Consider the following 13,394-nt stretch of genomic DNA (forward strand, 5'->3'; position numbering starts at 1 on the left):
AAAGTTGGTGTTCAGAGGGACCTGGGTGTCCTTGTACATGAATCACCTGAAAGTTAATTTGCAGGTACAGCAAGCCATTAGGAAAGCAAATGGTATGTTGGCCTTTATTACAAGAGGATTTGAGTATACGAGTAAAGACGTCTTATTGCAATTATATAGGGCCCTGGTGAGACCACACCTGGAGTATTGAGTACTGTTTTGGTCTTGCCTAAGGAAGGATATACTTGCCATAGAGGGAGTGCAACAAAGGTTCACCAGACTGGTTCCTGGGATGGGGGGATTGTCCTATGAGGAGAGATTAAGTAGACTAGGCCTATATTCTCTAGAGTTTAGAAGAATGAGAGGTGATCTCATTGAAACATATAAAATTCTTACAGGGCTTGACGAGGAGGATGTTTACCCTGGCTGGGGAGTCCAGAACCAGGGGTCACAGTCTCCGAATAAGAGGTCGGCCATTTAGGACTGAGATGAGGAGAAATTTCTTCACTCAGAGGGTGGTGAATCTTTGGAATTCTCTACCCCAGAGGGCTGTGGAGGCTCAGTTGTTGAGTATATTCAATAGAACATAAGAAGTAGGAGCAGGAGTAGGCCATACGGCCCCTCGGGCCTGCTCCGCCATTCAATAGGATCATGGCTGATCCAAATCTAGACTCACGTCCACTTCCCTGCCCTCTCCCCGAAACCCCTAATTCCGTTATCTGCTAGGAAACTGTCTATCTCCATTTTAAATTTATTTAATGTTGCAGCTTCCGCAGCTCTCTGGGGTAGCAAATTCCATAGATTTACTACCCTCTGAGTGAAGAAGTTTCTCCTCATCTCAGTTTTGAAAGGGCAGCCCCTTATTCTTAGATTATGCCCCCTAGTTCTAATCTCACCCATCAGTGGAAACATCTTCACCGCATCCACCCGATCAAGCCCCCTCACAATCTTATATGTTTCGATAAGATCGCCTCTCATTCTTCTGAACTCCAATGAGTAGAGTCCCAACCTACTCAACCTTTCCTCATACGTCAACCCCCTCATCTCCGGAATCAACCAAGTGAACCTTCTCTGAACCGCCTCGAGAGCAAGTATATCTTTTCTTAAATATGGAAACCAAAACTGCACGCAGTATTCCAGGTGTGGCCTCACCAATACCCTGTATAACTGCAGCAAGACTTCCCTGTTTTTATACTCCATCCCCCTTGCAATAAAAGCCAAGATTCCATTGGCCTTCCTGATCACCTGCTGCACCTGCATACTAACTTTTTGTGTTTCATGCACCAGGACCCCCAGATCCCTTTGTACTGTAGCACTTTGCAGTTTCTCTCCATTTAGATAATAACTTGCTCTTTGATTTTTTTCTGCCAAAGTGCATAACCTCACACTTTCCAACATTATATTGCATCTGCCAAATCTCTGCCCACTCACTTAGCCTGTCTATGTCCTTTTGCAGGTTTTTTCCTCACTCACTGCTTTCCCTCCCATCTTTGTATTGTCAGCAAACTTGGATATGTTGCAGTCGGTCCCTTCCTCCAAATCATTAATATAGATTGTAAAGAGTTGGGGTCCCAGCACTGACCCCTGCGGAACACCACTAGTTACTGATTGCCAGCCCGAGAATGAACCATTTATCCCAACTCTTTGTTTTCTGTTAGACAGCCAATCTTCCACCCATGCCAGTATATTACCCCCAATCCCGTGATTTCTTATCTTGATCAGTAATCTTTTGTGTGGAACCTTGTCAAATGCCTTTTGGAAGTCCAATCATCAGCAAAGTGATGGAAGGTGTCGTCGACAGTGCTATCAAGCGGCACTTACTCAGCAATAACCTGCTAACTGACGCCCAGTTTGGGTTCCGCCAGGGCCGCTCAGCTCCTGACCTCATTACAGCCTTGGTCCAAACATGGACAAAAGAGCTGAACTCAAGAGGTGAGGTGAGAGTGACTGCCCTTGACATCAAGGCAGCATTTGATCGAGTGTGGCATCAAGGAGCCCTAGCAAAACTGAAGTCAATGGGAATCAAGGGGAAAACTCTCCATTGGTTGGAATCATACCTAGCACAAAGGAAGTTGGCTGTGGTTGTTGGAGGTCATTCATCTCAACCACATGACATCACTGCAGGAGTTCCTCAGGGCAGTGTCCTAGGCCCAACCATCTTCAGCTGTTTCATCAATGACCTTCCCTCCATCATAAGGTCAGAAGTGGGGATGTTCGCTGATGATTGCACACTGTTCAGCACCATTCGAGACTCGTCAGATACTGACGCAGTCCGTGTCCATATGCAGCAAGACCTGGACAACATTCAGACTTGGGCTGACAAGTGGCAAGTAACATTCGCACCACACAAGTGCCAGGCAATGACCATCTCCAACAAGCGAGACTCTAACCATCTCCCCATGACATTCAATGGCATTACCATCGCTGAATCCCCCACTATCAACATCCTGGGGGTTACCATTGATCAGAAACTGAACTGGACCAGCCATATAAATACTGTGGCTACAAGAGCAGGCCAGAGGCTGGGAATTCTGCGACGAATGTCTCACCTCCTGACTCCCCAAAGCCTTTCCACCATCTACAAGGCACAAGTCAGGAGTGTGATGGAATACTCTCCACTTGCCTGGATGAGTGCAGCTCCAACAACACTCAAGAAGCTCGACACCATTCAGGATAAAGCAGCCCGCTTGATTGGCATTCCATCCACCACCTTCAACATTCACTCCCTCCACCACCGCCGCACTGTGGCTGCAGTGTGTACCATATACAAGATGCACTGCAGCAACTCGCCAAAGCTCCTTCAGCAGCACCTTCCAAACCCGTGACCTCTACCACTTAGAAGGACAAGGGCAGCAGACGCATGGGAACATCACCACCTACAAGTTCCCCTCCAAGCCACACACCATCCTGACTTGGACCTGTATCGCCGATCCTTCACTGTCGCTGGGCCAAAATCCTAGAACTCCCTAACAGCATTGTGGGTGTACCTACACCATATGGACTGCAGCGGTTCAAGAAGGTGGCTCACCACCATCTTCTCAAGGGCAATTAGGGATGGGCACTAAATGCAGGCCTAGCCAGCAACGCCCACATCCCATCAATGAATAAAAAAAATTAAAATTTTTTTTTTTTTTTTTTAACATACACTACATCCACTGGTTCCCCTTTATCCACCCTGTATGTTACATCCTCAAAGAATTTGAGCAAATTTGTCAAACATGACTTCCCCTTCATAAAACCATGCTGACTCTGTCCTATTAAATTATGTTTATCCAAATGCTCTGTTACTGTTTCCTTAATAATGGACTCCAACATTTTGCCAACCACAGATGTTAGGCTAACTGGTCTATAGTTTCCAGCTTTTTGTCTACTTCCCTTCTTAAATAAGGGTGTTACATTAGCAGTTTTCCAATCTGCCGGGACCTTTCCTGAGTCCAGGGAGTTCTGGAAAATAATCACCAATGCATCCACAATCCCTACCGCCACTTCTCTCAAGACCCTAGGATGTAGGCCATCAGGTCCGGGGGATTTATCCGCCTTAAGTCCCATTATTTTACTGAGTACCATCTCCTTAGTGATTTTAATCGTGTTTAGCTCCTCCCCCCCCCACCCCCCCATTGCCCCCTGTTTATCCAGTGTTGGGATATTTTTAGTGTCCTCTACTGTAAAGACTGATACAAAATATTTGTTCAGCGTCTTTGCCATCTCCATGTTCCCCACCACTAGTTTCCCGGTCCCATCCTCTAAGGGACAAACGTTCACTTTAGCCACCCTTTTTCTTTTTATATAGCTGTAGAAACTCTTGCTATCTGTTTTTATATTTTTTGCTAGTTTACCTTCATAATCTATCTTCCCTTTCTTAATTAACCTTTTAGTTATTGTTTGCTGGCTTTTAAATGCTTCCCAATCTTCTATCCTCCCACTAGATTTGGCTACTTTATATGCCCTTGTTTTCAGTCGGATACTATCCTTTATTACTTTACTAAGCCACGGATGGCTGTCTTTTCTTTTATTCCCCTTTTTCCTCAGTGGAATATATTTATCTTGAAAGATGTGAAATATCTCCTTGAATGTAGACCACTGCTCTTGTACCGTCTTACACTTTAATCTGTTTTCCCAGTCCACTTTAGTCAATTCTACCCTCATACCTTCATAGTCTCCTTTATTTAAGCTCAGTATGCTGGTTTGAGATCCAACTCACTCATCCTCAAACTGAATTTGGAATTCAACCATATTATGGTCACTCATTCCAAGGGGATCCTTTACTAGGACATTTTTTATTAATCCTGTCTCATTACACAGGACCAGATCTAAGATTGCCTGCCCCCTGGTTGGTTCAGTTACATACTGCTCAAGGAACCCGTCCCTAATACACTCTATGAACTCTTCCTCAAGGCTGCCATGCCCAATTTGATTAGTCCAGTCAATATGAAAGTTAAAATCCCCCATGATTATAGCTGTTCCCTTATTACAAGCCCCAACTATTTCCTGATTTATACTCCGACCAACAGAGTTGCAACTGTTAGGAGGCCTATAGACTACGCCCACTAGTGACTTTTTCCCCTTATTATTCCTTATCTCCACCCAAACTATTTCACTATCCTGATCCTTTGACCCAATATCATTTCTGACTATTGCAGTGATTCCATCCTTGATTAACATAGCAACCCCACCTCCCATTCCTTCCTGTCTGACCTTCCTAATTGTCAAATACCCTTGTATGTTTAGTTCCCATTCATGATTATCTTGCAGCCATGTTTCCGTAATGGCCACCAGATCATACCCATGTGTAGTTATTTGTACCGTCAACTCGTCAATTTTGTTACGAATGCTGCGTGCATTCAGATAAAGAACTTTCAAATATGTTTTCTGACAATTTTTTCCTGCTTTTACCTCTTTTACTACTTTACCTTTATCATTATATACATTCTGTCCCTTCCTGACACGCTCTAGTTTTTAATGACCCCACTGCTACCTTGCTCTATTGCCTTCTCCGCTGTCATTTTTATTTTTCGCTCTCTTAAAACCTCCCCCCCACTAATTAGTTTAAAGCCCTCTCTACAGCCCTAGTTATTCGATTCGCCAGGACTCTAGTCCCAGCACTGGCCAAGTGAAGTCCGTCCCAACGGAACAGCTCTCTCCTGTCCCAGTACTGATGCCAGTGTCCCAAGAAGCAAAACCCATTTCTCCCACACCAGTCTTTGAGCCACGCACTTAACTCTCTAATTTTATTTACCCTAGCCAAATTTGCACGTGGCTCAGGTAGTAATCCAGAGATTATTACCCTTGTGGTTCTGCTTTTTAATTTGGCCCCTAGCTGCTCAAACTCCCTCAGCAGAACCTCCTTCCTTGTCCTATCTATGTCGTTGGTACCAACATGGACCACGACAACTGGATCCTCCCCCTCCCACTCCAAGTTTCTCTCCAGCCCAGAGGAGATGTCCTTAACCCTGGCACCGGGCAGGCAACACAGACAGAGATCGATAAATTTTTGAATATTAAGGGAATCAAGGGATATGGGGATAGTGCAGGAAAGTGAAGATGAGGTAGAAGATCAGCCATGATCTTATTGAATGGCGGAGCAGGCTCGAGGGGCCAAATGGCCCACTCCTGCTCCTATTTCTTATGTTCCATCTGAAGTGCATTGGGATATTTTTTACATTAATGATGCTGTATGTTGTTCCCCTTTAAGAGGCGATATCAATTGCATGTTTACCTTGATAACCAATGCTTTATTTGCAACATTTTTATTTAGATGTTTTCCATGCCCAGTGGGGGAAATTGCCTAACATGAGATTGCTTCCACAGCTGGGCTAGAAATAATTCTGGAGCCTTCTGTATAAATTGACCTTTTCATTTGCTTCCAGCAGAGGGGGGGGGAGGAGGAGGAGAAGAGAGAGAGAGATAGAGAGAAGGGAGGCAGATTGAACAGATAAGGGATAAAAAGTAAAATACCAGAAATCTGAAATGAGAGGCTGGAAACACACCGCATGTCAATCAGCATCTGTGGAGAGAATAGACAGTCAACGTTTTGCTTTCTTACCATTCTTCAGTTCTGAAGAATAAGAGACAGACGAGTGTATTCGGATCAGAAAAGGGGGGAGAGGAGAGAAACAAATAAAATGAGCATGCAAACAAGTATCAGTGGAATTATTGGTAGATGATGTTACAGATCATATCAGTCAAGTATTAGAGATATTAAAGAACTAAGACATTAAACAAACAAAGGACATGTGAATAACTAAGGTGGTCTTAGAAAAATGCAAAAACGAGAGGGATGGGAACATAGAAAACCTAGAACAGATTTGAAATATAACCAAAAGATGCTGGCAACGTTGTTAGCATCCAGCAGCTCCACAAAGAGAGAGAACAGATCAGCAGGGAGGCTTGCCGACAGATAAAATAAAGCCTAGGCAATTTGGAGGTTGATCAATCAGTAGTGCTGGTAAGCAACAGGTCCTGAGCCAATAGTACCGCCCACTCTTCCTGAGATTAATCAGATGGAAACAATCTTGATATTCTAGATTGACATCTGTGTGAGATCCCAACTCCTCTTCAAAGGGAAAATCGACTCCTCCTAACTACAATAAACCAGTATCATGGAGCTTGACTAAAAGTTTGATAAAACTTTCACTTTGTCTCAAGGCCACAATTACATACTGCCAGGTAGGCAAATTGATACAATTGAGAACAAATTTGAACAATCCTCATGTCCATCTGCAACAACTAGAATGTGTGATCACACTTCTTACCTGTTTAACAGTCTTCATTCTGTGGCTAATTACCTCAAAGTATGAGTACCCCTTGTAATCTGTTTGAATAGAAATCCACCACTATCTTCTAATTATTGTTTGATATTGGCAATTCCTCCTCCTCAGTTTCTGTGCAATGCATTTTTTTTTACCTACCGATGAGCCAGAACATGATTAGGGGAAAGATCTTGTAGAACCCCACTGCAACCTGAGATTGTTAGGGTATAAGGAAGCTTCTCTCTTTAGCAGGCTATAGAACACATTACTTACTGAGTCTGAGCGATTTAAAAGCTTTACCCAGCTATTAATATCTTAAAGACAACAGCAGCAGAGATCACAAGAGTGCATCCAAGGTCTGTTGTTCTAATTGCATTACATTTTCATACTGGAGTCTGGGTTCCTGCTTGAAGCCAGATTTTACATGTGTATGTTGTTGGCAAGAAAAGATTTTGTTTGAAAACATTTCACTGAATGTGAGAAAGTACTTTAGAATTAAAATGATTTGAAATTGCTTGATTTTTTTTTTAAACAAGTTTCTCTTTAGTCAGAGCTGTAAATTTCTGTTCTTGCAATTTGTAGTCGTACTGCTAGATTCACTTGATTCAACACTGGATACACAAAAGTTATTACAATCTGGGGATGACAGACCTATGAAAAAAAATACAACGGATGAAAAACATGGACAGCAAGGCACAGGATCTCAAATGTATGCCACTAGTAAGTAATAAATAATAATGATCTGGTCTACCATTGTGTCTGTCTGCACAATAAAGAAAATTATCGTACTAACCTATTATCAACTTCCACAAAAGAAAGAGAATTTTTGCTTAACTTTACACGTATATACCCATTGATGCCCATTTATATATACTTTCTAGAAGGGATTATCAGATTGTATACACGAGAAAGGACTCCGGCTGATATATAAAATATCTTAAAAATAAAGCATAGAATGAGGCCATCCTGGCTGTATTGTGTTGCAAGCCAGCCTAACCCAATGAAATTGAAACCAACTCCATTGCTGCCCTCATTGTAGTCAACTAACTCAACATAGACAAAGGGCAGGAGTTTCCGTTCAGTTGTGCTGTTTTTATTTTCAGTGCAATTCACCCGAAATTGTCCAAAAATTGAAGAATTTTTTAAGTGCAAATTATGTTCAGCGCAAATCGAGTTTCCACGATCTTTTGCACTAATTTAAAAAACATTGCACAAGTTTAAAAACATTGTGCTAAAAGCCGGCCCCACCCACAAAACTGGCCATGCACCCAGATCGAATTAATCACCATTGCGAGTTTCCGCTAATTTGCGCCTGTTTGCGGGCCTTCAAGGAGGCTCATAAAATTAAGCTGTTGTTTTTAGGTTCAAGGACACTAATAGACATGTTTTAAATGCTTTTAATTTTTTTTTTGAAATTTACTAAGAAACTGACTGCTGTACACCAATGTAACTAGTAAATGTGGTCTGTGTAGTTTTTTTTTGTCATTTTCTCTTATTTAAAATCGTGTTATTCACAGGTGGTGGACTAGACACTGAATTTTTTTGTGATAAATCCATTTTCAGCTGTATTAATAAAGTTGCACCAGAGTACCACTCTTAAATATATCAAGGAATATTTTTTAATGCAAAATTAAAAAAAAAAAAAAATGACGTTCTAAAACGCTGCCCGATTGCGCTGGTTCATGGCAGATTTTCCGTTCAAATGAGTTTGAGAGAAAACTTGGGGAAAAAAGTATCAAAACTAGCACAATTTTGAGCACAATTTGCGCCCGGATCGTCGATTGCTCCCAAAGTGGAAACTCTTGGCCAAAGAGTCAAATCTGGGGCCTCTTGACCAGTTTAGGCCAGTACCATGTTCTGCTTATACCTACTAAAGTATTGGGTAGTTCAGGCAAATTTCTTTACTAAAGGATTGCAAAAACAATTGATTATTTTTGCTGAATGCTATAAGGCAGTTGTTAAGCATGGATAAACTGGACAACCCTATAACTCTGGAGTTTGAGCATTACAATATTGTAAAGGATCTGGGTTTGTAATCCAGACACAATCAGTGTTTCAAAGCATCTTCTGCATTTTCATAAAAGAATAACAAATCAAAATTAAATCTCCCTACTGAAACACAACAACAGAACTAATAACAAGTAAAGAATGATGCAATTTAAAATATTTACATATTAATGGTTCTCTGTACCTGCGAGAGTAATTTCCTTCTGCTTTGTGGGAAATTGAGTATTAAACAAATTAAATTATTTTCTTTAAATTATCCTGGTTTTAACCCCAAAGGTACTATAATGAGTGTACTATTATATGATTCTATGACCAACCAACAAAAAATAATACGCCATGGATGAAACCCTGCATTTTGTCATATCATATTCATGTTCACATGATGAGTTCGCAATTTGTTATATCGATTGTAAGGAAGTATTGAACAAAAGCCAAGAGTTTGCTTATAGGGACGGTTGAGAAACACTTGATTCCTGTTGAATTTTCTAAATGGTAAAAGAAATCACAAAGAAGATGTTGCAACTGTTGCATATTTTGTAAAATGGCACATCAGCTTATTTTGTTATATAGCCTGTCAATGGTTGATTAATGGGACAGTGTGGCGGAGCCACTAAAGGACTCAGACCGTTTGTATATAATTCCCTTTAACAACATGTTAGCTACAGCCTGAGTCTGTATCTTTATTTATACTGTTTACTTGTACAGAGCGTGATTACTTTAACAGCGCGGGTAAACGCGATGACGTCACACCGTACATCACATGATCCCCCACTGGCGGGAAGAACGTGATGACGTCATGACGTCAACCACGGGACCAGCCAGTCAGTCCTCGTGGAGCCTCCGAACTGAATAGACCTACACTCGATGTTCTCCTGCAGTTACTTGTTTAAACCTGTTAGTTTCCATTAAACTTCGTTTTGTTTAAGCGCCTGAATGGACCTCCGTCTGGATAGGAACTAGACATTCCTACATTGGTGACCCTGACGTGATGCGAACGGTTTTCGCAGAAGATAATCAACATGGAAATGAACGCCGTTACCTTGAAGCTACCGCAGTTCTGGGAGCAACAACCAGCCGCGTGGTTCATCCAGGCTGAAGCCCAGTTTGCCATCAGGGACATCGTTGCGGATCAGACCCGTTAGTATTACGTGGTCTCCGCCCTCGACAGCGCCACAGCCTCGCGGACTGTCCGCCTACTCGGTAGTCCGCCTACTGATCGCAAGTATGACACCTTAAAGGCGCGGTTGCTGCAGGTCTTTGGGCTCACTAAGTCGGAGCGCGCTCGCCGGCTGCTCGCTATGCCCGGCCTCGGGGACTCCAAGCTGTCCGAGCTCATGAGCCAGATGCTCATGCTCCTCGGGTCCGAGCCAGAATGCTTCCTCTTCAGGGAGCTATTCCTCAGCCTACTCCCGGAGCAAGTTCAGGCTGCCCTAGCCAGGTCCGAAGTCACAGACTGCGCGGAGCTTGCTGCCGAAGCGGACAAGATCTTCGCGGTAACACAACAGCACTGTGCGGCCACGAGGTGCCCCTCCCCCACAGACGCTGCTCCAACTCCGCAATCAGCGGGGTTGTGCTTTTACCACGCCCGTTTTGGCGCGAAAGCAAGATGCTGCCGCCCTCCCTGCAGTTTTTCGCACAAAAAAAAATCTCCAGACACCCTGGCGAAAGAGGACTGGGTCTAACAAGCGCCCCGCGGCTGCGATGGCCATCGGAGACTCAGGGAAGCTTCTCTTCATCGCCGACTCCCTTTCTGGTCGACGTTTCCTTTGCGACACCGGGGCGCAGTGTAGCATGCTACCTGTGTCAAATATCGATATACTAGCTGGGGGCCACAGCCCTGCCCTCGCGGCGGTTAATGGCGCGGCCGCTCGGACCTTCGGCAGGCGGCAGGTCCAGGTGTGTTTTGGCGGCCAGCGTTTCCACTGGGAATTCATCACGGCCAAAGTCACGCAGGCCATTGTTGGGGCGGATTTTTCGTGCGCCAACGGCCTCCTGGTCGATGTCAGGCACCGCCGGTTGATCAATGTGGCCACGTTCCACTCCATCCCATGCCACCACGGTAACGCCGTGCCGGGCACTGTCTTCTGTGCGTTCCCACCTCCAGACAACTTCACTTAGCTCCTCGGAGAGTTCCCAGATCTGACCAGGCCCACTTTCTCCTCCTCGGCTACTAAACATGGTGTGGAACATCACATCACCACCACCGGCCCCCCAGTTTACGCACGGGCCCGACGACTCGAACCTGGCAAGCTCGCGGCTGCGAAAGCGGAGTTCGACACGATGGAGCGGCTGGGGATTATTCGCCAGTCAAAAAGTCCCTGGGCTTCGCCTCTCCACATTGTTCCGAAACGCGGATGGCGGCCATGCGGCGACTACCGACGCCTGAATGATGCCACTACTCCTGATCGGTACCCAATCCCGCATATCCAAGATTTCTCAGCCCATTTGGCGGGAAATACCTTTTTTTCGAAAGTCGACCTCGTCCGCGGTTACCAACAGGTCCCCGCGCACCCGCAAGACGTCCCGAAAACCGCAGTCATCACTCCATTCGGCCTGTTCGAATTTCTGCGGATGCCATTTGGCTTAAAGAATGCTGCACAGGCTTTCCAGTGCTTAATGGACTCCGTGCTTCGGGATCTAAAATTCCTCTTCGTCTACCTCGACGACATCCTCATCGCCAGCCCTAGCAAAGAGGAGCACTTCTGCCATTTGCGTACCCTCTTCACACGCCTCAGTCAACACGGTTTGATTATCAACCCGGGCAAGTGCCAGTTCGGCCTGCAGCGGATTGATTTCTTGGGCCACCGCATTACATCAGACGCGCAATTCCCTTACAGACGAAGGTCGAGGCGGTTACATCTTTCCCGCGCCCGCAGACCGTCAAGGCCCTACAGGAGTTCCTCGGGATGGTAAATTTTTATCATCGGTTCGTCCCTAAGGCGGCTCTGCTTATGCAGACCTTGTACGAGGCCCTCAAGGCCAAGTCCGGTAAGGATCCGATCAGCTGAATGGCCGAGATGGACCGGGCTTTCGTCGACACCAAAGGCGCCTTGGCCAACGCAACCATGCTGGCGCACCCGCTTCCAGGTGCCACCATTGCCCTTACCACCGACGCGTCGGACTACGCAATCGGCGCAGTGCAGGAACAGTGGGTGAATGGGACGTGGCAACTGTTGTATCCATGTATTAATGGAGACACGGAATGCAGGAGTTGGTTTAACAGGTGTTGACTGAACAAAGTCTGGAGGTGAACTAAAAGATACAAGACACTACAGGCTTATATACCCGAGTGGTCACTACCGGTATTACAGTACACAGGGGCTCTTAAAGGTACATACACTACAATTCCTCCCCTTTTAGATCATTAATTAACATGTTTACAAGAACAATAATCTACACATTTGCTGCAGTTAATCAATTATAAGTCAGTCTCTCTGGAGGCTTCCTGACTCGGTCCGGATAACGCCTCGGTGGTGTAGTAGTTTTCGGTGGTGCAGTAGGTTCTTTTGGCAAGGTCGATTCGGCTTGAATGCCAGTGTCGGGTTCATCTGGTTCCAGTATCACCGGATCGGAGGTAGATACTATGGGTATCTCTGCTTCATCATTAGGCGTATAGAGTTGTGGTGTAGGTTGTCCCTTTTCGGATGACTCTATGATCTGGTCAGCATGGCGCCTTATTATGCTTTCACCAATGTCCACGGTATACATCAGCGGTCCTAGTCGTGTGCAAATAGTTCCAGGCTGCCATTTCTCGGTACGGTAGTCCCGGGCCAAAACTTGTTGACCTATCTGGAAGGTTCTAGTTGGCCTTTCATTCATGCCTTGAAATTGCCGGTTCTCTACGTCCCTTCTGATGTTTGGCTTGATCAAATCCAGCCGGCATCTTAGTCTTCTATTGAAAAACATCATGGCGGGAGTTTGGTTTGTAACCACATGTGTTGCATTCCTGTACGCAAACAAGAAGTTATCTACCTTATGTTGTAGATTTATGTCTTCATTACCCATGGCCTTCTTGAAGGTTTGGACAAACCTTTCAGCTAATCCATTGGTGGCGGGATGGTATGGGGCGGACGTGTAGTGCTTAACCCCATTGTTTTTTAAGAACTTCCTGAATTCTTCGGACACAAATTGCGGTCCATTATCAGAACAGATCTGTTCAGGCAGCCCATTCCTGGCAAATATGGTCCTTAATACTGTGATGGTTTTTTCCGTGGTGGTGGAGGACATCTTTATTACCTCCGGCCACTTGGAGTGTGCATCAACCGCGATTAAGAACATTGAGTCCATAAATGGACCAGCAAAGTCGATATGTACCCTTTGCCATGGAGGTGAGGGCCACTCCCATGGATGTAGAGGGGCTTGTGGTGGGGCGTTTTGGACCTTCTGGCATCCTAGACAGCTCTTGGTCATTTCTTCGATGTCTCCATCGATACCTGGCCACCACACAAACGCTCTGGCTAGGTTCTTCATTTTCACTCCACCCAGATGCCCCTCGTGAAGCTCCTTTAGCACTTTATCCTGGAGTTTGGGTGGAATCACCACTCTGGATCCACACATCAAGGTTCCTCGGCACACTGACAGCTGTTCTCTTCTTTGCGAGAATGCTGGCAACAGTTGTTCGCCATGTGCTGGCCATCCCTTCACCGTTAAATCGTAGAC

The 13,394-nt window shown here is 45.0% G+C and overlaps 1 protein-coding gene across 1 annotated transcript in view; it reads left to right on the forward strand.

Annotated features, from left to right (window-relative positions):
- cep162 (centrosomal protein 162) overlaps positions 1-13,394 on the forward strand; it is a 208,103-nt gene that overhangs the window by 50,757 nt on the left and 143,952 nt on the right. The window contains exon 10 of the mRNA XM_085997703.1: positions 7,311-7,448. Coding sequence (XP_085853829.1) covers positions 7,311-7,448 — 138 coding nt within the window. The remainder of the gene's footprint in view (positions 1-7,310; positions 7,449-13,394) is intronic.

This window comes from Somniosus microcephalus, chromosome 9 (assembly GCF_052327205.1).
Source record: "Somniosus microcephalus isolate GS21.2 chromosome 9, FLI_Smic_1.0, whole genome shotgun sequence".
Lineage (NCBI taxonomy): Eukaryota > Metazoa > Chordata > Chondrichthyes > Squaliformes > Somniosidae > Somniosus > Somniosus microcephalus.